This window comes from Rhinichthys klamathensis, unplaced genomic scaffold, assembly GCF_029890125.1.
Source record: "Rhinichthys klamathensis goyatoka isolate OS25496 unplaced genomic scaffold, OSU_Roscu_1.1 h1tg000281l_1, whole genome shotgun sequence".
Taxonomy (NCBI): Eukaryota; Metazoa; Chordata; class Actinopteri; order Cypriniformes; family Leuciscidae; genus Rhinichthys; species Rhinichthys klamathensis.
The window spans coordinates 8301763-8324983 of NW_026606800.1; the positions used below are offsets into that span (position 1 = coordinate 8301763).

The 23221-nt window shown below is 37.3% G+C and overlaps 3 protein-coding genes across 4 annotated transcripts; all 3 read right to left on the reverse strand.

Annotated features, from left to right (window-relative positions):
• Positions 1 to 125: 125 nt before the first annotated feature.
• Positions 126 to 16014, reverse strand: firrm (fignl1 interacting regulator of recombination and mitosis). Its single transcript, XM_056269352.1, has 25 exons — positions 15899 to 16014; positions 15603 to 15711; positions 15397 to 15442; positions 15113 to 15201; positions 14451 to 14555; positions 14218 to 14358; positions 13672 to 13834; positions 13466 to 13550; positions 12475 to 12613; positions 10418 to 10507; positions 10271 to 10335; positions 9986 to 10134; positions 9165 to 9294; positions 8527 to 8713; positions 8075 to 8157; positions 7685 to 7736; positions 6527 to 6616; positions 6147 to 6332; positions 5839 to 5955; positions 1714 to 1809; positions 1426 to 1539; positions 1216 to 1320; positions 833 to 913; positions 618 to 749; positions 126 to 527 (listed from the first exon to the last, which is right to left on the reverse strand). Exons 2-25 carry the CDS (start codon positions 15684 to 15686, stop codon positions 321 to 323), a joined length of 2736 nt encoding a protein of 911 aa, XP_056125327.1. The 5' UTR covers positions 15687 to 15711; positions 15899 to 16014; the 3' UTR covers positions 126 to 320.
• A 749-nt stretch (positions 16015 to 16763) lies between these two features.
• On the reverse strand, positions 16764 to 18664 carry LOC130103142 (zona pellucida sperm-binding protein 3-like). Of its 2 annotated transcripts, none has more exons than XM_056269341.1 (8): positions 18122 to 18664; positions 17912 to 18030; positions 17732 to 17835; positions 17487 to 17664; positions 17298 to 17415; positions 17129 to 17214; positions 16967 to 17058; positions 16764 to 16876 (listed from the first exon to the last, which is right to left on the reverse strand). In XM_056269341.1, the coding sequence occupies exons 1-8, from the start codon at positions 18656 to 18658 to the stop codon at positions 16797 to 16799; spliced, it is 1314 nt and encodes a 437-aa protein (XP_056125316.1). In that variant the 5' UTR covers positions 18659 to 18664; the 3' UTR covers positions 16764 to 16796. The 2 variants fall into 2 exon arrangements, with proteins under 2 accessions (XP_056125316.1, XP_056125315.1); XM_056269340.1 differs by having other exon boundaries at positions 17129 to 17217.
• A 1635-nt stretch (positions 18665 to 20299) lies between these two features.
• Positions 20300 to 21913, reverse strand: si:dkey-51e6.1 (uncharacterized protein LOC558617 homolog). Its single transcript, XM_056269231.1, has 3 exons — positions 21760 to 21913; positions 21238 to 21362; positions 20300 to 20954 (listed from the first exon to the last, which is right to left on the reverse strand). The coding sequence occupies exons 1-3, from the start codon at positions 21899 to 21901 to the stop codon at positions 20874 to 20876; spliced, it is 348 nt and encodes a 115-aa protein (XP_056125206.1). The 5' UTR covers positions 21902 to 21913; the 3' UTR covers positions 20300 to 20873.
• Between the last annotated feature and the right edge of the window lie 1308 nt (positions 21914 to 23221).

A 23221-nucleotide genomic window follows, 5' to 3' on the forward strand; every position in this document is an offset into this window, starting at 1 on the left:
CATTCATGTCGAGTCAGAATCTCATAATTAAAATAATTCCAACATAGTGCTAAATGCACCATTAAATGGGGCACTTCAGACTTAAAGATGTGATGTAAATATCCATAAGAATAATATAAATACTAGAAGTTATTAAATCTACAAAACAATCAATTTTAATAAAGTTTAATAAACAATTAAATGGTCTTTTGGAGTGACCCTTCTCCATATAAACTTCTATACAAATATCTTAGGTGACATCAACTAATGTAGTGGTATGGAACAGACAAGCAAGTGTTGTGATAAAAGCAGCCAGAGGTAGAGGTGGTGTTGTGGTTGAATCAGGGCTGCTGTTCTGTAGAGGTGTTGATTTGAGTTATCAGTGTCTGTAAGACCTGAAGTCTGACCCTGACCCACACTGGAGGGGACGGGCTTAGGCCAGGCCCCTCTATAGCCTGCAGGGCTTTCAAGGCACTTTCTGCTGTCTGGAGGTATCGCTCATATTCCTCTTCTGTGTTGGTCTCCTGTCTTGCCTTTTTCAGACATGGCTGGAATATAATATAGAATTATATAATTAGTAAATGTTTTTCCCATCGGCATGTCAGGCAGAAAAGTAAGACATCCTTTCACTCACTCACCTCCACAGTAATTGGTGTGTGTTCAGGTGATCTGTTCTCACGCTCCATTTGCTCACAGTGTTTCTCTATTATACTCCTCCACTCCTTGAGACGTTCTAGTCTCAATTCCTCAGACTCCTGCAGTGAGACCGTCTATAGAAAGTAATACAATCTATATAAGGAACACAACAAGACAAAATTATACATTTAAAGTTTATGCATATCTCACTTGTTACCTTACTGAGGAAGTTTAACACTTTGGTTTTGACCTCCTCTGATGTCAGTGTTTGAGAAATCACTTCCTCGTGGTTGGTTATCTTAAAAGTTGAAAAAGAGACGTGAGCTGGATTACAAGTCACCGTAATACTAATATATATATATATATAGATACACACATAAAAAAATAAATGGATGAAATGTTAGGTTTTTCAACAAATAATTAAATATTAATAAATAAATAAAAGTTCTTGAGAGACTCGGTTTGTGTGTCATGTTTCAAAAATGTATCATTATACATTCACTTCTGATTTACTCAAATAAATTTAACAATTGAGGATACTGCTTGTTCTAATAATAAACTACTAGGTTAAAAATGGTTATATAATGGGAAATTTCTGACCTCTGCAAAGAGGCCAAAGGCCTCCAGGACATGATGGAGTATCAGCCAGGATGAGTGAGTCAGGAGACCATTAAACAGAGCACTGATTCTGGGCAAAACTTGGCACTGCAGTCACACGCATACATATTCATACGCACACAAAGAGAAATGACTAAATGAAAGAGACTCATTTGTGATCTTAAAAACATCTTACTCATTTTCCACTTATACCTGAATATTTGGAGGAAAAAATACTTTTCCCATGGAAGCAAGGAACTCCAAACCAGCTAAAAGCAGGTCATCAGAGCATTTCTGGATAGTCAAACCACTCAAACATGAAACAGCCTGAAAAAAAACCCCCAAAAAACACTTGTACCAAAATAATAAAAAATTCAATGAACAAAGATAAATAAAGCTTTAAAAGAAAGAGAAATATGAAGGTTCTAAAGATACACAGTAAAAATTGAGGTGAAAGTGGATGACCAAAATGACCAACTGAATGCAATGTTAAAAGATCACCTGAACGATGACATGTGGCTCCAGACTTTTGATCAGAACAGCTGATAATGACAGGAGTAGCTTCACAGTGCACTGGAGAGGAGGATGAACCTGCACCTGATATTAGTGAAAAAAAAAACTATGAAGAAAAACTACAAACACAGTAACAACTGAAAAAGAACAATTCTTAATTTTCTCATGCCATCCCTGTAAGTACAACTGCTTAACATGAAGGGCCCTATTTTTTTATCTAAGCACATGGTCTAAAGCTCATTACGCAAGTGCACTTAAGGCATGTCCGAATCCAGTTTTGCTAGTTTAACGATGGGAAAAATGGTCTGTGCGACAGGTGCATGGTCTAAAAGTGTTGTCCCTATTCTCTTAATGAGTAATGGGTTTGTTTTGGGCATAACATGCAATAAACCAATCAGTCCCTCATCTCCCATTCCCTTTAAAAGCCAGTTGCACTCACGCCACGGCGGGTTGCTATTTACATGGTGGAATTTGCAAGTGGAAAGACCGAACGCTAGCCTAGAAATCTAGACGCACCCTAGCAGCAGCAAATTTTATTTTGCTGCCAGTTACGTCTAGCAACTCTCCGTTGGCTTGCGAGCTGGAAAAAACTAACTCTAGTCAGGCCAATCACATCGTGTATAGAGTCGGTGGGCGGGCTTAACATAATGACGGCAGAGTTGCGACGGCTCCGCGTGAATTCCCTGCTACTTGAAACCAAAGAAGATGACTGCTGCTGGCGAACAGCAGTCTTTCGAATCGGCTTTGGCCACGACTCTTAAGCTTTTCTTTGAGAAAGAACAAAGAACGGCACTGAAGTCATTCTTAAAAAAGGAAGATGTGTTCGGACCACGTCACCTTAGTTGCTCTGGTTGGTTGTAGCGCTATCCTATTGCGTGCAGAGGGAATTTGAAAGACAACCGTTTATCCCACCCCTCGGATTGAGCCCTGCCAATGGTGTTTGTCAGGCTAACCGAACGCGTCTCCAGAGAGGAAACGGATCTGCTCGTGCGCAAGGTTAAAGCGAGTGAGCAGACCATCTACGGGACAAGCCGGATTCCACCATATCTTTATGTACACAATATTAATCTTTTACATTGTAATCCTTTTATTTTTAATATTTGGCTAGTTTGTGTGCTCCTGGGCGTTCCTGTGTGTGTAATAAACAGAGTGTACGCGCGTTGTGGCCCCACCTAATAGGTGCACCTTACTAACGCGCTCTTTAAATAACAAAAAAAAAAATTTTGCGATATTGGCCATTGACCAACTGAAACCTGGTCTAAAGTCAATGACAATAGACAAATAAAGTCTATTTCAGTTGCCTCAAAATAGCAATGCGCCAACAATGCACCTGAACACAATTTACTTTCAGACCAGCACACCCATGGGCGCACAAATGGGGGCAAATGCATTTGCTATTTAACCCTCTGGGGTCCTTCATTTCAGGGTCACACTCAGGGTCTTCGGGACCAAATGGTCCGGAAGGGTTTGATTCATATTTATTAAAAGAAAATCATATATATATTTTTTTACTTGTTTTTTATAAAAAAAAATTCTTTTATTTTTTGGTGTTTTGAGAAAATTTTATGATTTATAATTAATATTTATGCAATAATTATGACCTATTTTTTCCCATTGAATATAATATAATTTTTTTATAAATAAGTTTTTTTTTTTTTTTTTTTTTTTAAAGCTGTATTTCATTTTAGAGTCAAGCCTAGGCCTCATGAAAACAATTTTTGAAATGAGATGGATGCCATCTGCTGGACACACTGAGCATTTTTATCACGCAATAGCACATTTTTACCACTAGTGGATTTACAGCTCTCTGTAGAAAGGGTTCAGAATTCTTGTGAGTTTTGCACATCTTTGACAATTTTTTTCAGGTTGTTGATTTTAAAATATAATAACAGATTCTCAAAGACTATTTTTGTCTTGTTTTTTGTTTGTTTGTTTGGTTTAAATGGTAATTTGAAGTGCCAGTTTTACTTTATAATACAGATTATTATAAATATATAATACAGTGTGTGTGTGTGTGTGTGTGTGTGTGTGTGTGTGTGTGTGTGTGTGTCTGTTTTGCACTCTTGATGTTTTAGAGATTCACCCCTTCACTGTTGAGTCCTTTTTTCTGCATCCTGGCTGATTTGTAGATTGTATGCAAAAAAAAAAAACTCTGACAATTTTTCCATTCATTTCCTATGGGGGTCATTTTTGACCAAAGAGCAGAAGTGTGACGACCACTTAGCATGCTTGGATCATGACCTCAATATTTTTTGTTTGTTCACATACCTAATACCATAAAAGTCACCTAGTTTCGTAACATTCCGATGAAGCTGTGATTTTTAAAAATTCAAAACATATTTATGTAATCTGAATTTATTAGTGTGTTTGTGTATAAAAGTGTGTGTGTGTGTGTGTGTGTGTGTGTGTGTGTGTGTGTGGATGTGTCTGTTTTGCACTCTTGATGTTTTATAGATTCACCCCTTCACTGTTGTGTGCTTTTTTTCTGGATCGTGGCTGATTTGTTGATTGTACGCACAAAACAACTCTGTATTGTCACATTTTTGTCTATTTCCCATTCATTTCCTATGGCGGGTCGAAGACCCTGAGTGTGACCATTTTTTTTACAACCACTTAGACTATTCAAATCCTGTCCCCAATTTTTTTGGGTGTTCATATACCAAGTACCAACAAAGTCACCAAATTTCGGACCATTCCGATGAAGCTATGATTTTACACATTTTTTTATTTAAATTCTTCGGGTCCATTTGGTCCGAAGAACCCCAGAGGGTTAAACAACATGACGCAGGACGTGAAAATGATAACTGCGTTGGGATGACACTAGCAAAAAACACTTGCGTCGCGCCTGGCGCCGTATTGCGCCGGATGTATGATAGGGCCTATAACCTTAAACTTAGTCCGTGTAAAACTATACACAACCGTTCACAAATATGGGGTCGGTAAGATTTTTTAAATGTTTTTGAAAAGTCTCTTGTGCTCACTCACCATTGCTGTATTTATTTGATTAAAAATACAGTAAAAGCTGTAATATTGAAATACTGTAAAAATGATTACATTTTAAATTAACTTTTCTATTTTAATGTTTTAAAATATTTTATAATGTAATTTACTCCTGTGATTACAAAGTTTAGTTTTCAGCAGCCATTACTTCAGTCTTTAGTGTATGGAAGCTTGTTTCCTCCATGGAATAAAACAATTTAAAAGATAATTGCTAATTTTTATCTCGCAATTCTGACATTTTTTCTCGCAATTGTGAGTTTCTATCTCGAAATTCTTTTTTTTTCCCTCACAATTCTGACTTTTCTCAGAATTGCGAGTTTTATATCTCGAAATCCAGACTTTATAACCCGCAACTGCGACTTTATATCGCACAATTCTGAGGAAAAAAAGTCAGAATTGCAAGATGTGAACTCGCAATTGCAAGAAAAAAAAAGTCAGAATTGTGAGATAAAAAGTCGCAATTACCTTTTTTATTTTTTATTCAGTGACGGAAACAAGCTTCCATATCAGTGTCACATGATCCTTCAGTAATCATTCTAATATGCTGATTTGGAGCTGAAGAAACATTTCTTACTATTGGCAATTTTGAAAACAGTTGTGCTGATGAAAATATTCAGCAGACCCATTCACTTCTTGTGCTTGCTGAATAACAGGTGAGCCAGGAGACCGCATAGCTCAATATTAATATATTAACAATATATAATTAGTGTAAACTTCATGAATGAAATGAGTAGAGTGCGATATCAAATCAAATAGTTGCAGGGCTGTGACGAGAGTGATATCAACTAAAATGCTACATCATACACATTTTTCTACTATTTGATTTGTCTATTTATATATATATATATATATATACATACATACACACAGGTCTATTTATACAGATATTGGCTCCGCTGCACACCCCTAACTGGGATACATTTGTTCAGGAAACTTTGATGAATAGAAAGTTCATAAGAACATCATTCATTTTAAATAAAAAAACTTTACTGTCACTTTTGATCCATTTAATGCATCCTTGCTGAATAAAAGTGTCAATTTCTATTGGGGAATAAAAAAACTCTTATTGACCCCAAACTTTTAAACAGTTGTGTATATGTGAAATCTGGTCACCTGGTTGCTACTCATGCGACTCCACAGCTGAGAGATGATCTTTACAGAAGACAGCACACATTCCGCCTGCAGGCTGCTACCTCCCATCACCAGCAGCACACAGCCCAGTATTCGGTTCTGGATCACAAAGAGAAACAAGAGTTAAAAGTGGGTACAGGGCATATTTATCTTTAAGGCGAGGTGTGAAATATAATTGGCACACTGTGGATGTGTTAATCTACAACACAATAAAACATTAAGCATTGAAATAAAAAAAGTATTAAACGTTTATGCGGTTGGTGGCGGCACTGTCACTTCAGTTCCCTCACCAGTCTCGGTATATCTCCCAGCTTGTGGCCACTATTCTGCCATTCCTGCAGTACAACAGAAGCCCTGGCGAGCACCTCTTCCTCCACCTGCATGCGTGCCTCCACGCACAGACACCTCAGCAGAGTCTGACGCCACACACACACATTCTCCTCCTGAGAGGGAGGGAAGCGCTCCACAAACTCCACCTGTCACAAAAACACTTCATCATACTTAGAAATGTACCATTTTGCTACCTTCAAAACAAAGACAGAACGGTGGGAACATAAATAAACTATATTAGCAAGCCAAAAAAATCTAACAAAATCATCAATGTTCTGAGGAAGTGTTCTGCAGAGTCGTGTTCATATGCTATATCTGGACAAGAGAAAAGGAAACTAACCTGGTGTTTTGGAGTCATGAGAAAGAGCAGGCGTCTAAGCAGCAGGGCCAAGTGAAACAGCTGATAACCCTCACCAGGACATGACCTTATCTAGACAATACAATAACAATACAGGTCACAGAAGCAACTGGTTCTCTACTAAAGGCCTTATATTTTATGGAAATATTTTCAGAAAAATATTCACCTTCAAAAATGTCAATAAATTTAGAAATATCAAGGATTAAGAAGAAGATCGGTACGGTTTGGAAGCAAAACATAGATGTATGGTTTAAAATATTGGTCTCAAACTCAGTTCCTGGAGGGCCACAGTTCTGCACAGTTTTGCTCCAACCCTAATCAAACACACCTGATCCAGGTAATAAAGGTCTTCAGGATTACTAGAAACTTCCAAGCAGGTGTGAATTGGAGTTGGTTGGAGCTAAACTCTGCAGGGCTGTGGCCCTTCAAGAACTGAGTTTGAAACCACTGTTTTAAAATTAAGACAAAAGGTATTTGAACTTTCAAAAGTGAGGTCTGTAAAGGAAAGAAATAAATACTTTTCTTCCACAAGGATGCATTAAATTGATCAAAAGTGACAGTAAAGGCATTTTTGTTACAAAATATTTATATTTCAAACAAATGCTGTTCTTTAACTTTCTATTAATCAAAGAATCATGAAAAAATGTATCAGTTGCCACAAAAATATTAAGCAGCACAACTGTTTACAATATTGATACTAAGAATAAATGTTTCTGTAGCATTTATTAATAATAAAAGCACAGTTTAGCATAATTCATATGATACTGAAGACTGGACTAATATGAAAATTCAGCTTTGCCAAAGGAATAAATACATTTTACTATTAATAAATAATATTTCACAATATTACTGTTTTACTGTATTTTTTATCAAATAAATGCAGCCTTGGTGAGCATAAGAGGCTTCTTTAAAAATGTTACTGGCTTCAAACGTTTGAGTGTGTGTGTGTGTGTGTGTGTGTGTGTAAACCATAAGTTGTTCATCCAAAACTTAATTAACGACATTTACAATAATACCAAGCACACAAGACAAATGCCACAAGAGTGTTGTGATTGACAGGTGTGTTCTTCCCCATGTTCTTTTTAGAGAAAAAGGGCCCAGAAAGCACAGAAAGTCACATTCCCAACAGACTCCACTCACCAGGTGAGCAATAAGGAGAACATGGTGAAAACACAACTCGGACGTGCCATACCTGAAGAGAGAAAGAGACAATATCAACTCTGATATAATTGTACATTAATGTGTACTTCTTGTATTCTTCAGTGCAGTAGATGTTTTCTTTCCTCCTTGTCTAACATTGACACAAGTCTTAGTAAAGGATGGTAATCAATATTACTTAGGGGGTTAATAGAAAGTTCTAAATGACTCCTTAACAACAATGACAAAACTTTGGAATTTTCTAATATATTAAACACAGGAATGTCCCCTGATTGTTCATGCTCAACGTTCCTGTGACAGCTCTGGGAAGTGGTAGTCATAGAAGTCCGATGGTCTATGCTCCTGGGTGTGTGTATCTGTACTACTACTTACCGTGCCAGGAAACACCAGACATCTGTGGCCAAGACAGCCGTCTGTGTGTCTGCCTGTAATACGGCAGCTAATAGTGACCGCTCCTTGAAGAAGGAAACAGAGAGGACTGCAAGATTATGTGATGTTTCCTTTTTCTGATGAAATGTATTAATAAGTACCAGCTATTTGTCACATGGCCAATAAAAAATGATTTCAGCACTTAATATCGAACACTACTTTGGGCATAAATGGGAGAATTTAAAAGCTAATATTAATAGTAATGATTAATCTTTTATTTCTTTGTTTTCTCTGAGAGAACCATGTTATCATAAGGTGATCACATAAATAAAAAGACAGTCGCAGTATCTAGTTCAGATCAGAAGTAAATTTTATACATGTCACGTCATCCAGAGAGAAACGTCAAGCTTTGTTAGTACACAGAATTCAATAAATGTTCAAAAGAGATCACTGACCAGCGGAGGGAAGTGTTGTGCAGGCAGCACAGCCACACAAGCACACATATGGACACACACATGCTGATGCAGACTGACTCTACCCTGAGCCTGCCCTCTCAGCATTACCCCCGGTAACCACACTGGAACTGCACGCTCCAACATACAATGCCTGAAACTCTGCAACACGGCCTCAAACACAGACCATCTGAGGAAAGAGAGAGTTTTTGCTGGTATTATGTACTTTAGCCAAAAACACTAGAAACTAGTGTGTTCCAAACACACTTTGAACTTTGTGTTCCAAAGATGAATGAAAGTCTTAAGGGTTTGGAACAACATGAGGGTGATTAATTGATGACAGAATTTTCATTTTTGGGTGAACTAACCCTTTAAGACTTCAACACTACTAAACAATTTAAAGTAAAAAATGATCATATCACATTTCTCACACAAATATATATTTTATACATTTCAAACTTAAGACTACTGATTTAATTATAATAATATATAATACATTTAATTACAAATAAAACTGAAAATGTTCACCAAGCCAATTCAGGAAAGGCTGTACAATTAATAATGCAATAAACTCAACTGCAGCAATATTGACTAGTTTAATTGACACATTTATCTTGTTAAATTAAACAATTGTAAAGTACCTGGGAGTTTCCTCCGAAAATTGGCTGCCATCACTCCACAGCCGCAGCGCCTCCTCTGACTGGGAGGAGAGTTTACCCAGTATATTCACCAGTAGCAGACACTGTGGTAGACAAAGCTCTGCACTGCTCTCTATAATACACAAACAACAAAAAACAAAGGTATGGCTCAAAATATTTACGTTTTTAAATGTTTACGAAAACATTCGGGATTGTGTACTATGAAGCCCTGCACATGACACATAATTTGTTTGCTCATTGTAATTTATTTAAATATTGGCCATGATTTAACTAGATCAAAGGAATGAATTAAGTTGTGGGAACGAATTCTTATTTATTTGTCCAAGGCTCCGTAGTTTACAGCATGAAATACGTACGGAATGTTTTTCGCTTACCTATGAGCCTGTAATAAGTCTGAAATTGTCACAGTCATTCGGAAAATTCAGTTTATTTGTAATAACATCACAGACATAAAGTGCAACTCCACATGTTGCAGTGAAGGATGCATTGCCCTGTAATAATGAAAGGCCAAAAAGTGATTGTTCAATTTAAATGACCTGGAAGGCACAGGATGTACACTCAGCAATGTGCCATGGACAGTCGGTCTCTCTGCATTTCTTATATAACCATGTCCTTGACATGAGAGAAATTCATCACCCTCCAGAGACTATGCAGACAGTGACCAATCACTCGTATGACAACAAAACAACCTTAATGACCAGGCAGAGTGATATAAGATCTTGCATTGGACAACATTTTTTTAAAAATTTTCCAGGGTTCAAGAGGACACTGTAAGTTATGAAAGTTTGCAATAAGAAGCTCACGGTGGTCTGGGTCCAGGACAGACTGAGCAAAGGGTTGGAAGGGCATCAGTTGTGTCAGCATGACATCTAAGGGAACCAGGACAGCCACTCTCAATTCCTCACTGAGGGCAGGAGGCACGGATGGGGCACATACAGACGGGGGGAACTTGCTAAGGAGGGGAAAACCAAAAGTTCAATTAGACAAAATGGACAAAACAAGGAGGGGAAAAATATGAACTTTGACATGATTTTAAAATGAAAATACCCATGTTAAGTGTTGACCTTGTGCAATATATATTTGATTACCTGTGGATTTGGAGATACAACTGGTGAAATCGACAGCATGACTTGGCAAGGAATGCTTTAAATTCCTATCAAATGATAAAAATTAAAAAACTTTATAATGTAATAATCATGGTTGTGACGAATACATTTAGTTTTTCTCTTAGTTACCTTTGTGTAGTGGACTAATGTGTTGGCTAAAAACCTACACATCTTTGTGGCTTTTTGGAAAAGCTTGTATTCTGGACAGTGCACAACTTCCTATGAGGAACAAAAGGAGGAAGGCAGATATGAATTGACCTTTTATATAAAAACACTTGCTTATTATTAGTATTTAACAAAAAAGTCCCTGACGCACATTTCTAGGTCACCATTCTTACCATGGAATATATACCACAGCAACCAATAAATAATCACAATCTCTCTAAAAAAAAAATGACATGGACACTGCTCTGTTGAATTTTAACTAGTGGTCAACTGATATAGATTTTTTCATGGTCAATATTTGTCGATGGCTGATTTAAAGCCGAATAAATATAAATAATCTCACACTAATTTAGAAATAGCAAAAACACATGCATAACAATTGCTGAAATTATTTTTTTATTTTATTTGACTTAAAGTAACAACAGGTAACTTTTCAACCTTCATAATATATTTCCAAGTCTCTTGTGATGGTACATCGACTTACAATAGGTTGAATGACACGTCTGCCATAGCCTGACGGGGTCTGTAGCGTTTTTAATAATACTTTTAAACTTCGGGTTTCGGGTAGTAACCGGCGAACAAAGAGAACTACAAAATTCGACTGCTTTACGGCATATACGTCACTTCCACCACCACCCCCACTTCCTTAAAATCGGACTTGCGAGCCAAATGTTATAGTCATGGCCGAAGCAGCACAGAAAAACAAGAAAGCAAAAGGTTTTATCGGAGCAAAGCAAAAAGAGAAAAAGAGAAAGTGATCGCGTTAAAGGCAGAACGAGGATCAACATTGCAGAGCTGCCAACTCACGCATTGGCCGTGAGACACCCACATTTGATTGGTTTCACACGCTCACACGCCACACCCCCGGTTTCTCACGCTAAATTGTCAACCCGGTCGGTCAAATGCCTGAAAGATGAGTTTATCTATAGATCTCTACCTGTTGAGCCACTCGTGATCGACAAGTTATACCGCAAATTAGTTCAAATCTCCCGGAATCTAGAGCGAGCGCGCACGCGAGACAGAGACTGTGCTCCAACGCGCGCGGACGGCAGAGAGAGAAAGCGAGCGAGAGACCTTGCGTGTGCAGGGAGCATCGAACCCCCCATCGAAAAAAGAATGCCTCTCTCTAACCTCTCTAATTCGCTAGAGTAGTAGCGAATTATCAATCTGGTAGCTAGTAAACGATATTCTAGTTTTTGATGGTTAGCTATCGCTAGTATTCTCGTTCTGATTTGAACTTTGCAATCGATGAAATGCAAATAGCAAATGTTTGACCTAAAAAGTGTAGTCTACTCAACATGTACAAAGAAAGGAGGAAGATTATTAATAAAATCATATTTTAGGGTACCTAACATGTCTGTGATATTTGTTTATTTGTCTTGCCTCAAGCTATAATGCAAATCGATTTGTAAAATTTGCAGATTCATTTATGGTAGCTTGATATTATAATATTGACGATATATGGTTATTATCAACCACTCAAACATTGCATTGAAGTATCATATAGATTCAGTAAAACGGCAACCAATAGACTAGGCTACTATAATGACGCTGGCTTGTAAACGTGAGCATCGCGATCATTTGTCGTTAGAAAAAAAATAAAACCCATGAAATTATATTCATATGACATGCTGAAATATATGCCACTGTACCTGGGATGAAGACATTTCACACGCAACGCAAGCAGAACACCTGCATGTGACCTCCTCCTACAATGTTCAGGGCTATCATGCTTGTCAACAATTGCACGTGCATGTAGGATGACAGAGTTTACGACAGTAGTAGAGGACAATACTGTTTCCCAACTGTAGGGGGACCCCGAGAGCAAAAGCTACCTGTTGTTACTTTAAAAGTCTAAAATGTCAAACATGTTAGTTTGTTTTTTCTACTTGTTACTTTGCACTTCTGTTAACAAAGATTTTTTATATTATTTATTCAAGTTTTATTTATTTTTATCATTTCAATTCAGGTATCTAAATATTCTTAAGAATCTTAGTTGAACGTATTCGAGTCTACTTCACCTGTAGATCTGCCTGTTGGATCTGTTGAGCCAGCTCAAGACAGTTCTGGACAGACGTACACAGGTCTTCACACAATGAGAAGGCTATGTCAGTGTGATGGAGCTGATCTTCTACAAGAGACTGGTACTTCACGCTCTGTCTGAAACCAAATACAAACTGTAAGTATAAAAATTTGTATCATTTATTTCTTCATACAAATTTTAGATTTAATAAAGAATTATTACATTTAATAATATAGTATTTTTTTCCTACTATGTAAGTTAATGGCTACCGTCAAATGTTTGATTACCAACATTCTTCAAAATATCTTCTTTTGAGTTCAAGAGAAGAAAGAAACTCATACAAGTTTGGAACAACTTGAGGGTGAGAAAATGATGACAGATTTTTGGGTGAACTGTCACCTTAAACTACGCAGTTGCGGGGTCCACTTGTTTAAGTAGCAATGGAAGGAAAAACAGATCCGAGTGGGAGCGTTTTACTGAAATATTTAAACAACCAATCAAATGCTGGGTATGTGATATGTAACGGCTGTGAACCGCTATATGTATATGACAATAAACTAATAAAGCCTATATCCAGCCTTTGCTTGGGCTGAATAGATTTCATTACTTGTGTGTGTTCGGGAAGTTGCAGTGACAGAAACGGTGACAATTTAAGTTTGAGGGGGGTAAAGCCTGTGTTTAGGCTATTAAGGAAATATGATTTTGCCAAAGAAGAACTTTTACTTTAAATAAATATTCATTTTAAAGCAGCCAATTTCAGTGTAATATGTTACCATATCATCACGCTTAAAACTGAGAATTGGGGTTCTGGTAATATGGCGATCGGGTGCGGATATCTAAATCAGAGAAAATCATAGGTTCAGGTGGGTGGGGGGTGGATGATTTATTTTTAAAAGCGGATTCGGGTGACGTTAGAGCTGATTGTGTGTTTGGGGAAAAAAACGATGACCAGTACATCTCTATTCATGAATGATGCACATTACACTCACTTAATGATACATTTCCATGTGTTGGCATGTAGGGCAATGTCCAATCTGGATATGATCGAGCATATGTCCAGCAGACTGTGAATCACTGCAAGGCAAGCCAAACAAAAATTCAAAACTACTATTGCAAATCACATCCATCTCTTCACTAGAGATGAAACATGCATGAACCAAACTGAATCTTTCCCTAACATAGAAAAAACACAAACCTGTGACAATATCCGATACTTCCTCCTCAGATGCAGTGTCCTCCAAGTTAATTTTGTCCAAGAGTTCCATCAGACCCTTCTGCAAAGAATAGGCCTCTTTAAAAAGGCCCTGAAGTAAATCGCCCACCAATGACAGTCTTCCACTGTATATGACCTCACTGTCCTATAAACACATCGACATCATACTGAAATTAACAGCAAATACAGTTCTCCACACTGTTATGTTTGCGTTAAGATGATATGGTGTACAAGGAGGCTCTAGAGTTTACTTTAACATGAGGATTTATTAAACGCTTTTTCAGATACGCAACATGAGTACTAACTCATCAGCAGCAAGTACACAACCAAACCTTCTAGGGCTAATTTGCATAAACTGTACTAACAAGTGCTATAGCATACGTTGTCTCTGGTTCATAGCAAAACGTAAGAATACTACACCACTATAGCACAAACACACTAAAACTGCCAACAGCCTTTTTGGTGTATTTACAGGTCATGCCTGATGGTGCCAAAATATGTCCAGTGTACAATTTAAAAATAATGTACCTTGCAGTGCTGGAAGGTGTCTTTTAGGACTCTAAGAATGCAAGAGGGCAGAGAGCGAATGTTGTCAAAGGAGACAGACTCTTCAAAGGAATTGACATGACGCACACAGCCAGAGAGGGACTCCAGGGTCTGGAACATCATCTAGCCAAAAACATATCAGCAGAAAGTTATATGAAGAAATCTGTACCGCTGTACACAAGCTTGATATATTATCAGATAAGGCATATTCAAACCTTCAGTATATTTCTCACAAATACATGCAGCTCTGTGTTCTGACTAGAAAGGCCTCCAATTTGCTTGCTGATTTCTTCCAAAAGACCTGCAAACACTTTTACCACCTGTGGATTGATCATGACAACACATAAAAACGTGCCTCGTGTTGAATATTTCAAGCTATAGAAAAAGAATGGGCACAAGGGGCTATACATTGAGGTCTAATTGGTTAGCATAAAGACAGCATGCCACCCATACCAGATAACTAAAGTGAGACTATGACTATGGAAAGTGGACAGTGAATCACTGCGATTAATCTCATATAGGATGCATTTTGTTGTGTTAATTCATCTGCTACCAAAGTGCTCCAGTTTACTGTTGTTTTCAGCAGCTGAAACGACAATGTCACGACATTTTTTACTACGATTGGGTTTTTTGAAATAATCTTATTTCTTTCATTGCATAAAAAAAACATTGATGCACTATTAATAATAATTAGCAGTATGCCTTTTATTTTTCTAGTACTGTTTTCATTACCAGTGTGGTTTAATTAAAATCCTTTCATTTTCGTCATGATACCCCAAGAACTCAAATGCTTTTTTTTAATAAGCTATCAAATACTTGAAAGGAATAAAAAAAAAAATGTTTAAATAGACATTTTGTGGGAATTTAAAGATCAAACCTTGGGTAAGACAGTGGAGAAACATCCCGTCTCTAATTCAGATAAAGAAAGATGAGGGAGGAACTTGCTTGTGATTATTTGCAGAATATCTGTGGAGAAAAAAAATCAAACAAAGTAGAATACAATACACAGGAACTTGATAAAGATAAGATAACCCAATTAAATGTCTCAAAACCTAACATGAATAAAGGTTTTCATACATCAAGTAAAATAAAACGCATGTTTGGAGGCACCCGAGATATGCCAGTTCCGAAAGTGATGTACTGAAAACAGTTTAGACTTACTTGTGTGCTCTTCCCAGCTGTCAGTGTCATGATGCATGGCGTGCATGTGTCAAGGCCAGTATAGATCATTTTAATACACATATAACAACTAAGGCAGTCCTAAAAAATCAAATACATGTTTGTAACTCTCCTGCCTACATTCATAAATTGCCTTAAACTACTAAAGAAATTAATTTGAAGAGATACTCAGGAAAGGATATAACTAGTTTAGGTAGGACAGTTTTGAGTTCTTGTTGACAGATCTCCTGGTTCCACTGAGAGACCTCATCCAAAAGAGTCACTTGAGACATTGTGGTAACTTTTTTCAAAACACACCTGTGTTGAAAACAAAGTTCCGACTTAAAATGTATCGATGGCCAAACATGATTAGGTGGTAAAAGGTAACTTAACTTAACCGTAATTGTATTCGTTCAATTTGCAGGTTAGACTAAACTAACAACTAACGTTAAGTTACAACTAGCTTCATACGCCATTTTCAAACTAATAGCTACTTATAACTTACCAACTCACTCAGGTGGATACAATAGCGCTTAATAACAAATGCATGTGATAATTATGGACAATGATGAGATCCTGAACACATTTAGGTCTTCTGTTTTGAATTCTCCTCGTTTCCGTGCTGGGTGATTCCATTTGCCAGCACTGGATGGGGTTTCCTTATCAAAACGAAACCTGTTTGGAGACTATTTTAAGCATTATGTGTGCCATATATAACGATACGCAAGTCAAATTCGACCATTAAGTTTTTGTTCGTTTAACTGATGTACTTTATAAATGGTCCGTTGATCACGAATTCCCCTATAAACCTATATGGTACCGCTCCAAATTTCGCGCCGTTTTAAGTGGTTTTAATTCACACCGCACTCTACGGTGATTGGTCAGAATGTGGTGTAGTTCATTTATGGCACAATCACAAATGTTATTTCATCGATGTACGAGGCGGTGACACAGCGGAACAACGGTGAATACACAATTTTATAGGATTTGTCCGTGAAAGTGCCTTTACTACATTTTGCGGGGCTCAGGCAAATATTTTTTTTCCAGTGTATCGTGCATGCTTCCCACATTTAGAAGTGTAAATTTAGATCTAACGTTATGGATTTAAAAAAAAATCTAACGATTGGATTTTTAAATCCAACAAAAACTATTTTTGGTTAGCTTTTTCTTCATGGTTTTACTTATTTTGTATTCCAGTGTTTTTTGTACGCTTTGTATTTCTATCTGTGTATTTGTGTAAAATGCCTTGAGAAGCTATTTAAGGCACTAACGTCACATGAAATAAAGTTGATTACTTATAGATCACAGATCTTAAGTCCCAAAAAGGAGTACATGGATTCTGAACCAAACAGTAAAGAGACTGAGTAGTAGACTACTTAAATATTTATTTAAAAACAAAACAATTAAACTACATTTTTTGCTTGACTTTGGCTCTCCCAGACCTGAAGGGGACCAACTTGGGCTTTTCCCTCCCACTGGAAACCTGCAGTGACAAATAGAGGAAACCAGTCAACATAAGTCAAAATATGAAATCTGCAGTGTCCTTTTGGGCTTGGTCACATGCAAGATATACCTAAAACTTTGGATAACACACTATCCGTCCTCAATCCACAGCTTGTGTCACAGCAGCCACACACCTGATCACCTCCATCAGAAGAGACCCATCTAAGGCACAAAAGTTGTCAAGAGGGTGTATGTTATACAGAATAACATGGAATAATCCAGCAGGACTCACCCGTTTGTTCTAAAAGAACAAGCCTTATGATCCTCATCAATCTGAGACGAAGCTGCACTTGCTCTTAGAAGACAGGTGATGTAAATCTGCTGAAAAGAGCCATTTTTTAAAATGCAAGGAATTAAAAACACTTAACTTAGACCGCAACAAATAATCCTGCAATACATACAGCACCACTGCTTTCCTGCTGGAATCTGAAAGCCTCTAACTGAAATTGTAGTTTGTCATCTTGCACCCGGGGTAGAAAGTTGGAGCTGGAGTCTGTATACTTTGCATCAGTGAGGCAACTGAAACACCAAGAGGTTTCATGAGGATCTCAATTTTCCCACTTGAAAAAGTTCAGCATAGGACTTCTTACCCATGATTTTCAATAAAAGAATACGTAGGAGCGGAATTCACATCAGGGCCTGCAGTGGCCACACAGTTGTCCACAAATATACGAAGGGGAACATGGTTGTACTGCTTCACAGATGTCTGAATATTCAAGATGTCACCCAGGAAGAAAACATTCGAAGGCCTTTCAAACATCCAGTCATCTTAAAAGAAAGACACAATCATTGTAAAGAAACTACTAATGAAAATATATAGGAAGGCAATACAAACCAGTCATGAGATTCAGAGAGAAAACCAGAATGTCCTCTGCAACCTTGGTGGATATAAACGGGATCCACGTTGGCTCCAGGTCATTACTGCTCACATTCTGTCTCCTGTAGTGAAATACTTATTCATTCATGTCCAAAAGACTTGAAAATGACATTAGTAGTGCAAGAAGAAAAACTTGACCTGGGGTAGTGGCATTCAATGCCAATTGTAACACCACTAGACCTTACAATTGGAGTACTCTGTAGTGCTGTTGGTCTATAATCAAGAGTAAAGATATACACAAGCTCATCTTCAGTCACCTGTGAAAGGGAGTTTAGAATCAGACAAACACAGCAGAGCTTTGGCCTCACAAGCATATTAGCAATTCAGTTAAGAAGCCACTTGACATACAACTGTCTCGCCACCACACTCCTGAAGCGCCGAATGAAAGATGAGGACTCTGGCAACTGCATCTATGTCCACAACACCACAGCTCCCTAGGGACATAAGAGAGGGCTCAAGGAGTTGACCAGTACCAAAGAAGTCCTGCTTCACTTCCACGTGTACCCCATCTTCCCAACACTGGACTGCTAAGCTGTTAGAAGGATTAGGCTGCTGAAACTCTGAATTAAAATCTGGCTGTGCTGGCTCTTCTGGGGTCACTGGGAACTTCCAGGTCAGCTCCCTGACTGGGCCCTGCAACTCTTGTTTAGACTGAATACTTGAAGGCGTTAGATTTGGAATCAGCGGGGCCAGCTGGGGCCTCTGAGATTGAACTCCATAAGGGGCTTGGATTGGTTTCTGCTGCTCCCTAAGATGAGAATCATCTTTTTGAGGCTTTTGCATCAGCACCCGGGGCCAAAATGCCCTAGCCTTTAGGCTGGTACTGTACACATGATCAAATGCAACCAACACTAAAAGCCCAAGTATACATTGCCTTAGTCCCATTATTGCAACCACCACAATGCCACACAGCCACACTGCAGTAACACATTTTAGCCCTTGTTTATAGTGCCATGAATACTGTCCCCGCCCAGCCCCAAAAAAGATTAATTGTTCAGTGGACTATCCTAATCACAGAATCAATGGCTCACTTGCGTTAAAGTTCACTCATCAAGCCCATCACAAGCAAAACTCAATTAAAGTCCCCCTGTTGTCAATCATTTTATCCCTTAAAACTCATTTTTAATCACCAAAATTACATATTAAAAAAAAAATTCCTGTGAAAAGATTTCATCATGCCTTAAGATAGCTTGAATGTAACTCTACTCCCTTGCTTCATTTAGTATACGCCTATCTATGAATATGCAAATTAGCACGGCCTCCGCTCAGACCAGCCCAGAGATCCACTCGATCAACTTTACTCAAGTTACTGTAGTAAACGCTGCACAATAGTATCGCTCTTTACAACGTCAGACACATAGCGGTAATAATATGATTAGCATGTTGCTTTACTACATTATCAAACGGCTAATAACGTGTTGCTAATGTGCATTTTTGAGACTGTACTTGGTTCACTGCAGTTTTATAGAAAATACTCTGCAGTGGTGTTGACTTTTGAATTTGCACATGGTTTGTCTTAAAGCATATAAAATAGACATTTAAACTTTAATAAAATGAGAAGAAACTATGAGAAACCACTCTTGCTTGTAACTATTTCGAAATTTACAGTATTTGACCTTGAAGTTATTGAGTTTTCTTGGTGATATTATTAATATTTCTTATATTGTTAATTTCTGAGCTCTTATCTCCACCACAAGTTACTTTTCAACTTCTTCATAATTATATCTTTATTATTTGTAATTAAGACAGATTGACTGATTGACTACAGTGCACATTCAGATTGATTTAAATTCTCCAGTGGTTCCTTTAAGTGAAGGCAGGAAGAGTGAGCTGGCTACAGATTCCTACACACATCAAAGAAATTACCAGAATACACTGTTACTGTCTGGATATTGTATGTTGGCTGCCAATATTGTGTTCGCCACACCTCTCTACTTCAAAGTGACACTTTCTATTTTTCTTTTAACATCCTTGACGGTAAGCGCGAACACATGCGCCAGCCACATGCTAAGGGAAACAAAAGCATATTAAGAGAAGGCCATGATGGAGATAACATCTACAGGAACTTCCAAATACAGCAGTCATTATGTTCAATCCAGACTCCAAACGTGTCACAGGAAGACGGAAATTTCACAAGGAAAATAAAACGCAATAAATCACAGCACTTTACCTTGCCTTTGCCTTACTACATACTTTTTTTACAAATACAAACCAATACTTACCTTGAATTAAAATTAATTACTAAAACACAGCACAGGCACTGACACTGTACTAAAAATGATTTCAAAATTATATAACATTTTTGAGAAGGCCATTGCTCAAACAAATCACTTCGCACTAGCACCTATTAAGATAACTTTACTAGAACCAATAATACACTATTCACTGAAAAGAAAATCCAGTCTGGTCATTTGAGTAGCTTTTTCATACCCTCATAAGTGTACTTAAATACACAATCATGGTGCCTGTCTGTAAATGACTAAAGCTGTCTATGCTCTCATTTAACCTCTTAATGCTAATAGACAATGAGGGTCATATTCGTTTATTCAGGGTCTCAGGACACAGGAAATTGGTAAAAGTTTTGACTTCAGAAACAGGATGGCAAAATCCCTTATGCACAATACACATGACATTGTATGAGATCAATTAAAAAGGGTTCCACTGAAAATCACATATTTAACTATATAAATGTATGCTTTGCAAAATAATGGGTCTTTTTACAATTTAATTGTAATGGTGAAAACATAGTGTTTGGTTCTGTGAAATGTTTTTCACCAAATATGTATGCTTGTATCTCAATGGCAAATTTCTCAATGTTAACTATACATACAATCCATGAATAATACAGATGCTCTTTTATCTGTTCCTGATCTCTAAACCGACACATTCCGTGACAGAGACAGGAGACAGGATATGTTTATCGCTGTGCAAAGCATGCAGAGTTCCTGTGCAGGTTAGACCTCAATGTCCAGGTCAATGATAAAGTTCAACTTAGACACGGTAGTGAACAATTATTTAATTTGCATCCAAATAAAAATTAGGTATAGCTAAAGAGTTGTTACATTTTCACTAAAGGTTCATGGCCATGGATTTGAGTCTTCTATTCCATAGTGATTTCATAGTCTTTAAAGACAGATTTTAGCTTTTCCACCGTGACAGCATGGTCAGCCTTCCCATATCCCTAGAAAAAGAAAAGATACGTGAGACCATCTCTAAACGAAAGCTTAAAAGCAACATTTGGTTATTTGAAAATATAGTAAAAGCCCCCCAAATATTCATGCCCAAAAAGAAGACTACACTTATTGATGCACTGAGATTTGTTAACTAATATCTGAATATAGGCCTACTTCTACCGTGTGTGTCCCTATGAAACACTATAGTTGTTGTGTGTGCCTGTGTAACCCCTGCTGTAACCTTAATTTATCTCATCATTTTAAGTAGTTGTTATAATGGTTACGCGTTACCGTAGACTCTCCAAACACCCGAAGTTTCTTTTCTGTGTTGTTGTGCTCAATCTTGCCACCTCCGAGACAATTACACTCCAGTCCCAAGGCCTCCATAGCAGGATTCACTTTTTCAAATATGTGAACTGAATAAAATAAATAATGAGAAGAATATCAAATAATGAGAAGAAAGTCAAAATCATTCCAGCAATACTACAACCCATGATAATGTTTATTTTGAGATCTGCTGAAACGGATACAAGTCTCGTGAGCCTATCAACAGTTTTTGTATTCAACTAACCATTAGCTATTACTATAACTTCACAAATCTCAATCAATCCACAAAATCAATTCAATGTTACCTGTCAATCATTTTAGGCTACCAACATTTTTATGTTGACATATGTTTCCTCAATGCCCATAAACGGAGAAGAACAGAGTGGATGTTACCAAGTGATTTATAAATAGCTGTCTGAAAAGGATAGTTAACTTGCTGGCTTGCATACAGACTAGTCAGGCTGTTGCACTAGCGTGCACACTTACTGTGGTACTCCGCTGTTTTAGTTCCCCTCACTATCACTTTATGTTCAGTTCCATCTTTAACCTTTATGTTCACTAATATGTATTTAAACTGCCCCTCTGGATCAATGTCGACATCGGGCACTTTACTCAGGGCGTCTGCCATCTTCGCTGGCAGCTGCAGCAGGCGAACCACCTTATACAGTCATCACGCAACAAACTACAAACCGGAAGTAACTTACACAACAAAAATAACACGAATCAAAAAATTAAATAAATAAATATGGTAATGGAGAACATTTAAAGTATATGTCTTTTTAGAAATGGTTAAACAGTTTGTAAGGAGCAGAAATTACTTAAGGTGTAAATAATACAAAATAAAAATATAAATTCAGACATATTATGTGGCAGATCTGGTTTTACATGCAGTTTATGTCAAACTTGGAAGAAGAAAAAAAAGACTTTAGTTCGTCGTGTATCACTCTGCTCGTTATCTCGCTTTGACCACCCCTTCCTTTCTGACCTGCGGACTTTCCCTCTCTCTGCCACCAGCTAGCAAGTTTGTCTAATCAAAACATAAATGCTGTGCTTCGTGTATAGCATATTTTTCCATATTTTTCATCTAGAGGCAAGTAGGCTATTAGCTGACTTATAATAATAATAAAAAAGGTTAATCCAATAAAAAGTAATTTAAGTAAATATTTATTTATTTATTATTATTAATTCATTTATTCATTCACAATCATTGACCATTTAAGTATGTGTTGTTTCATTGCTGCATGTCCCTCGGTTTTGACGCCATTTAGCTATCAAATACGTTTGGCCAAAACGATACTTTTTTCAATACAATGCATCAAACGATCGGCTTGTCAGCGAAGATCACGTTCGAAAAGAAAACACAGAAAAGGCAAAGGTAAATATCACGTGTTAAACAGAATATTTTTTTTGTTGGTGTGTGCCATGTTTCCTGTCCGGCTGTAATAATAAAGGAAAAATAATTCCCACAGGTCCAATAGTAGCCTACCGTTAGTTGAAGAAATACATTTTAATTAATTAATTCTACATTCTAATTCATTCTCGTGTGTGACCAGCTATAGGCCTATAGCTCATTGTAACCAATTAATCCACACATTGATCATTTAAGTGAATAAAAACAATAAAAACAATCATCCTCAATTTGAGTGTGTTTATATTATTTTCAAATGGATACGTTTGTATGAACTTAATATTATAAGAGAGTAGATAAAGTTATCACATATTATTTTGACACGCATTTACTTTTCTGTTCTTTGCTCGCACTAGTCATTTTCGGTGCCATCATTACAGCTATTTCTGTAATATGGTAGCTGGTACAACTCTTGTGCAAACACACTGAACCGAGTGGCATCCGAGAAGGGTCAAGGTCTCACAGAAATGAACAAAAAACTCAAACTTCAAAACGAGAAACCTCTGGGGAGCTTAAGTACAATAACAGCTTTTAAACAAA

Bases quoted from the DNA above. Each gene is read 5' to 3' on its own strand.
- firrm (XM_056269352.1), bottom strand. From the start codon at position 15,686: ATGTCTCAAGTGACTCTTTTGGATGAGGTCTCTCAGTGGAACCAGGAG. The intron at 15,443-15,602 runs CTAGTTATATCC...TGGCCTTGACAC, and splicing joins TCAAAACTGTCCTACCTAAA to ATGCACGCCATGCATCATGA. The intron at 6,617-7,684 runs GTGAGTGGAGTC...TGTATTGTCTAG, and splicing joins TTCTCCTTATTGCTCACCTG to ATAAGGTCATGTCCTGGTGA.
- LOC130103142 (XM_056269340.1), bottom strand. From the start codon at position 18,658: ATGGGACTAAGGCAATGTATACTTGGGCTTTTAGTGTTGGTTGCATTT. The intron at 18,031-18,121 runs GTATGTCAAGTG...TCCCTTTCACAG, and splicing joins AGTGTGGTGGCGAGACAGTT to GTGACTGAAGATGAGCTTGT. The intron at 17,218-17,297 runs GTATGTATTGCA...GGCTCTTTTCAG, and splicing joins AGCAGGAAAGCAGTGGTGCT to CAGATTTACATCACCTGTCT.
- si:dkey-51e6.1 (XM_056269231.1), bottom strand. From the start codon at position 21,901: ATGGCAGACGCCCTGAGTAAAGTGCCCGATGTCGACATTGATCCAGAG. The intron at 21,363-21,759 runs GTAAGTGTGCAC...TATTTTATTCAG, and splicing joins TAAAACAGCGGAGTACCACA to TTCACATATTTGAAAAAGTG. The intron at 20,955-21,237 runs GTAACGCGTAAC...TTCTTTTTCTAG, and splicing joins GGGTGTTTGGAGAGTCTACG to GGATATGGGAAGGCTGACCA.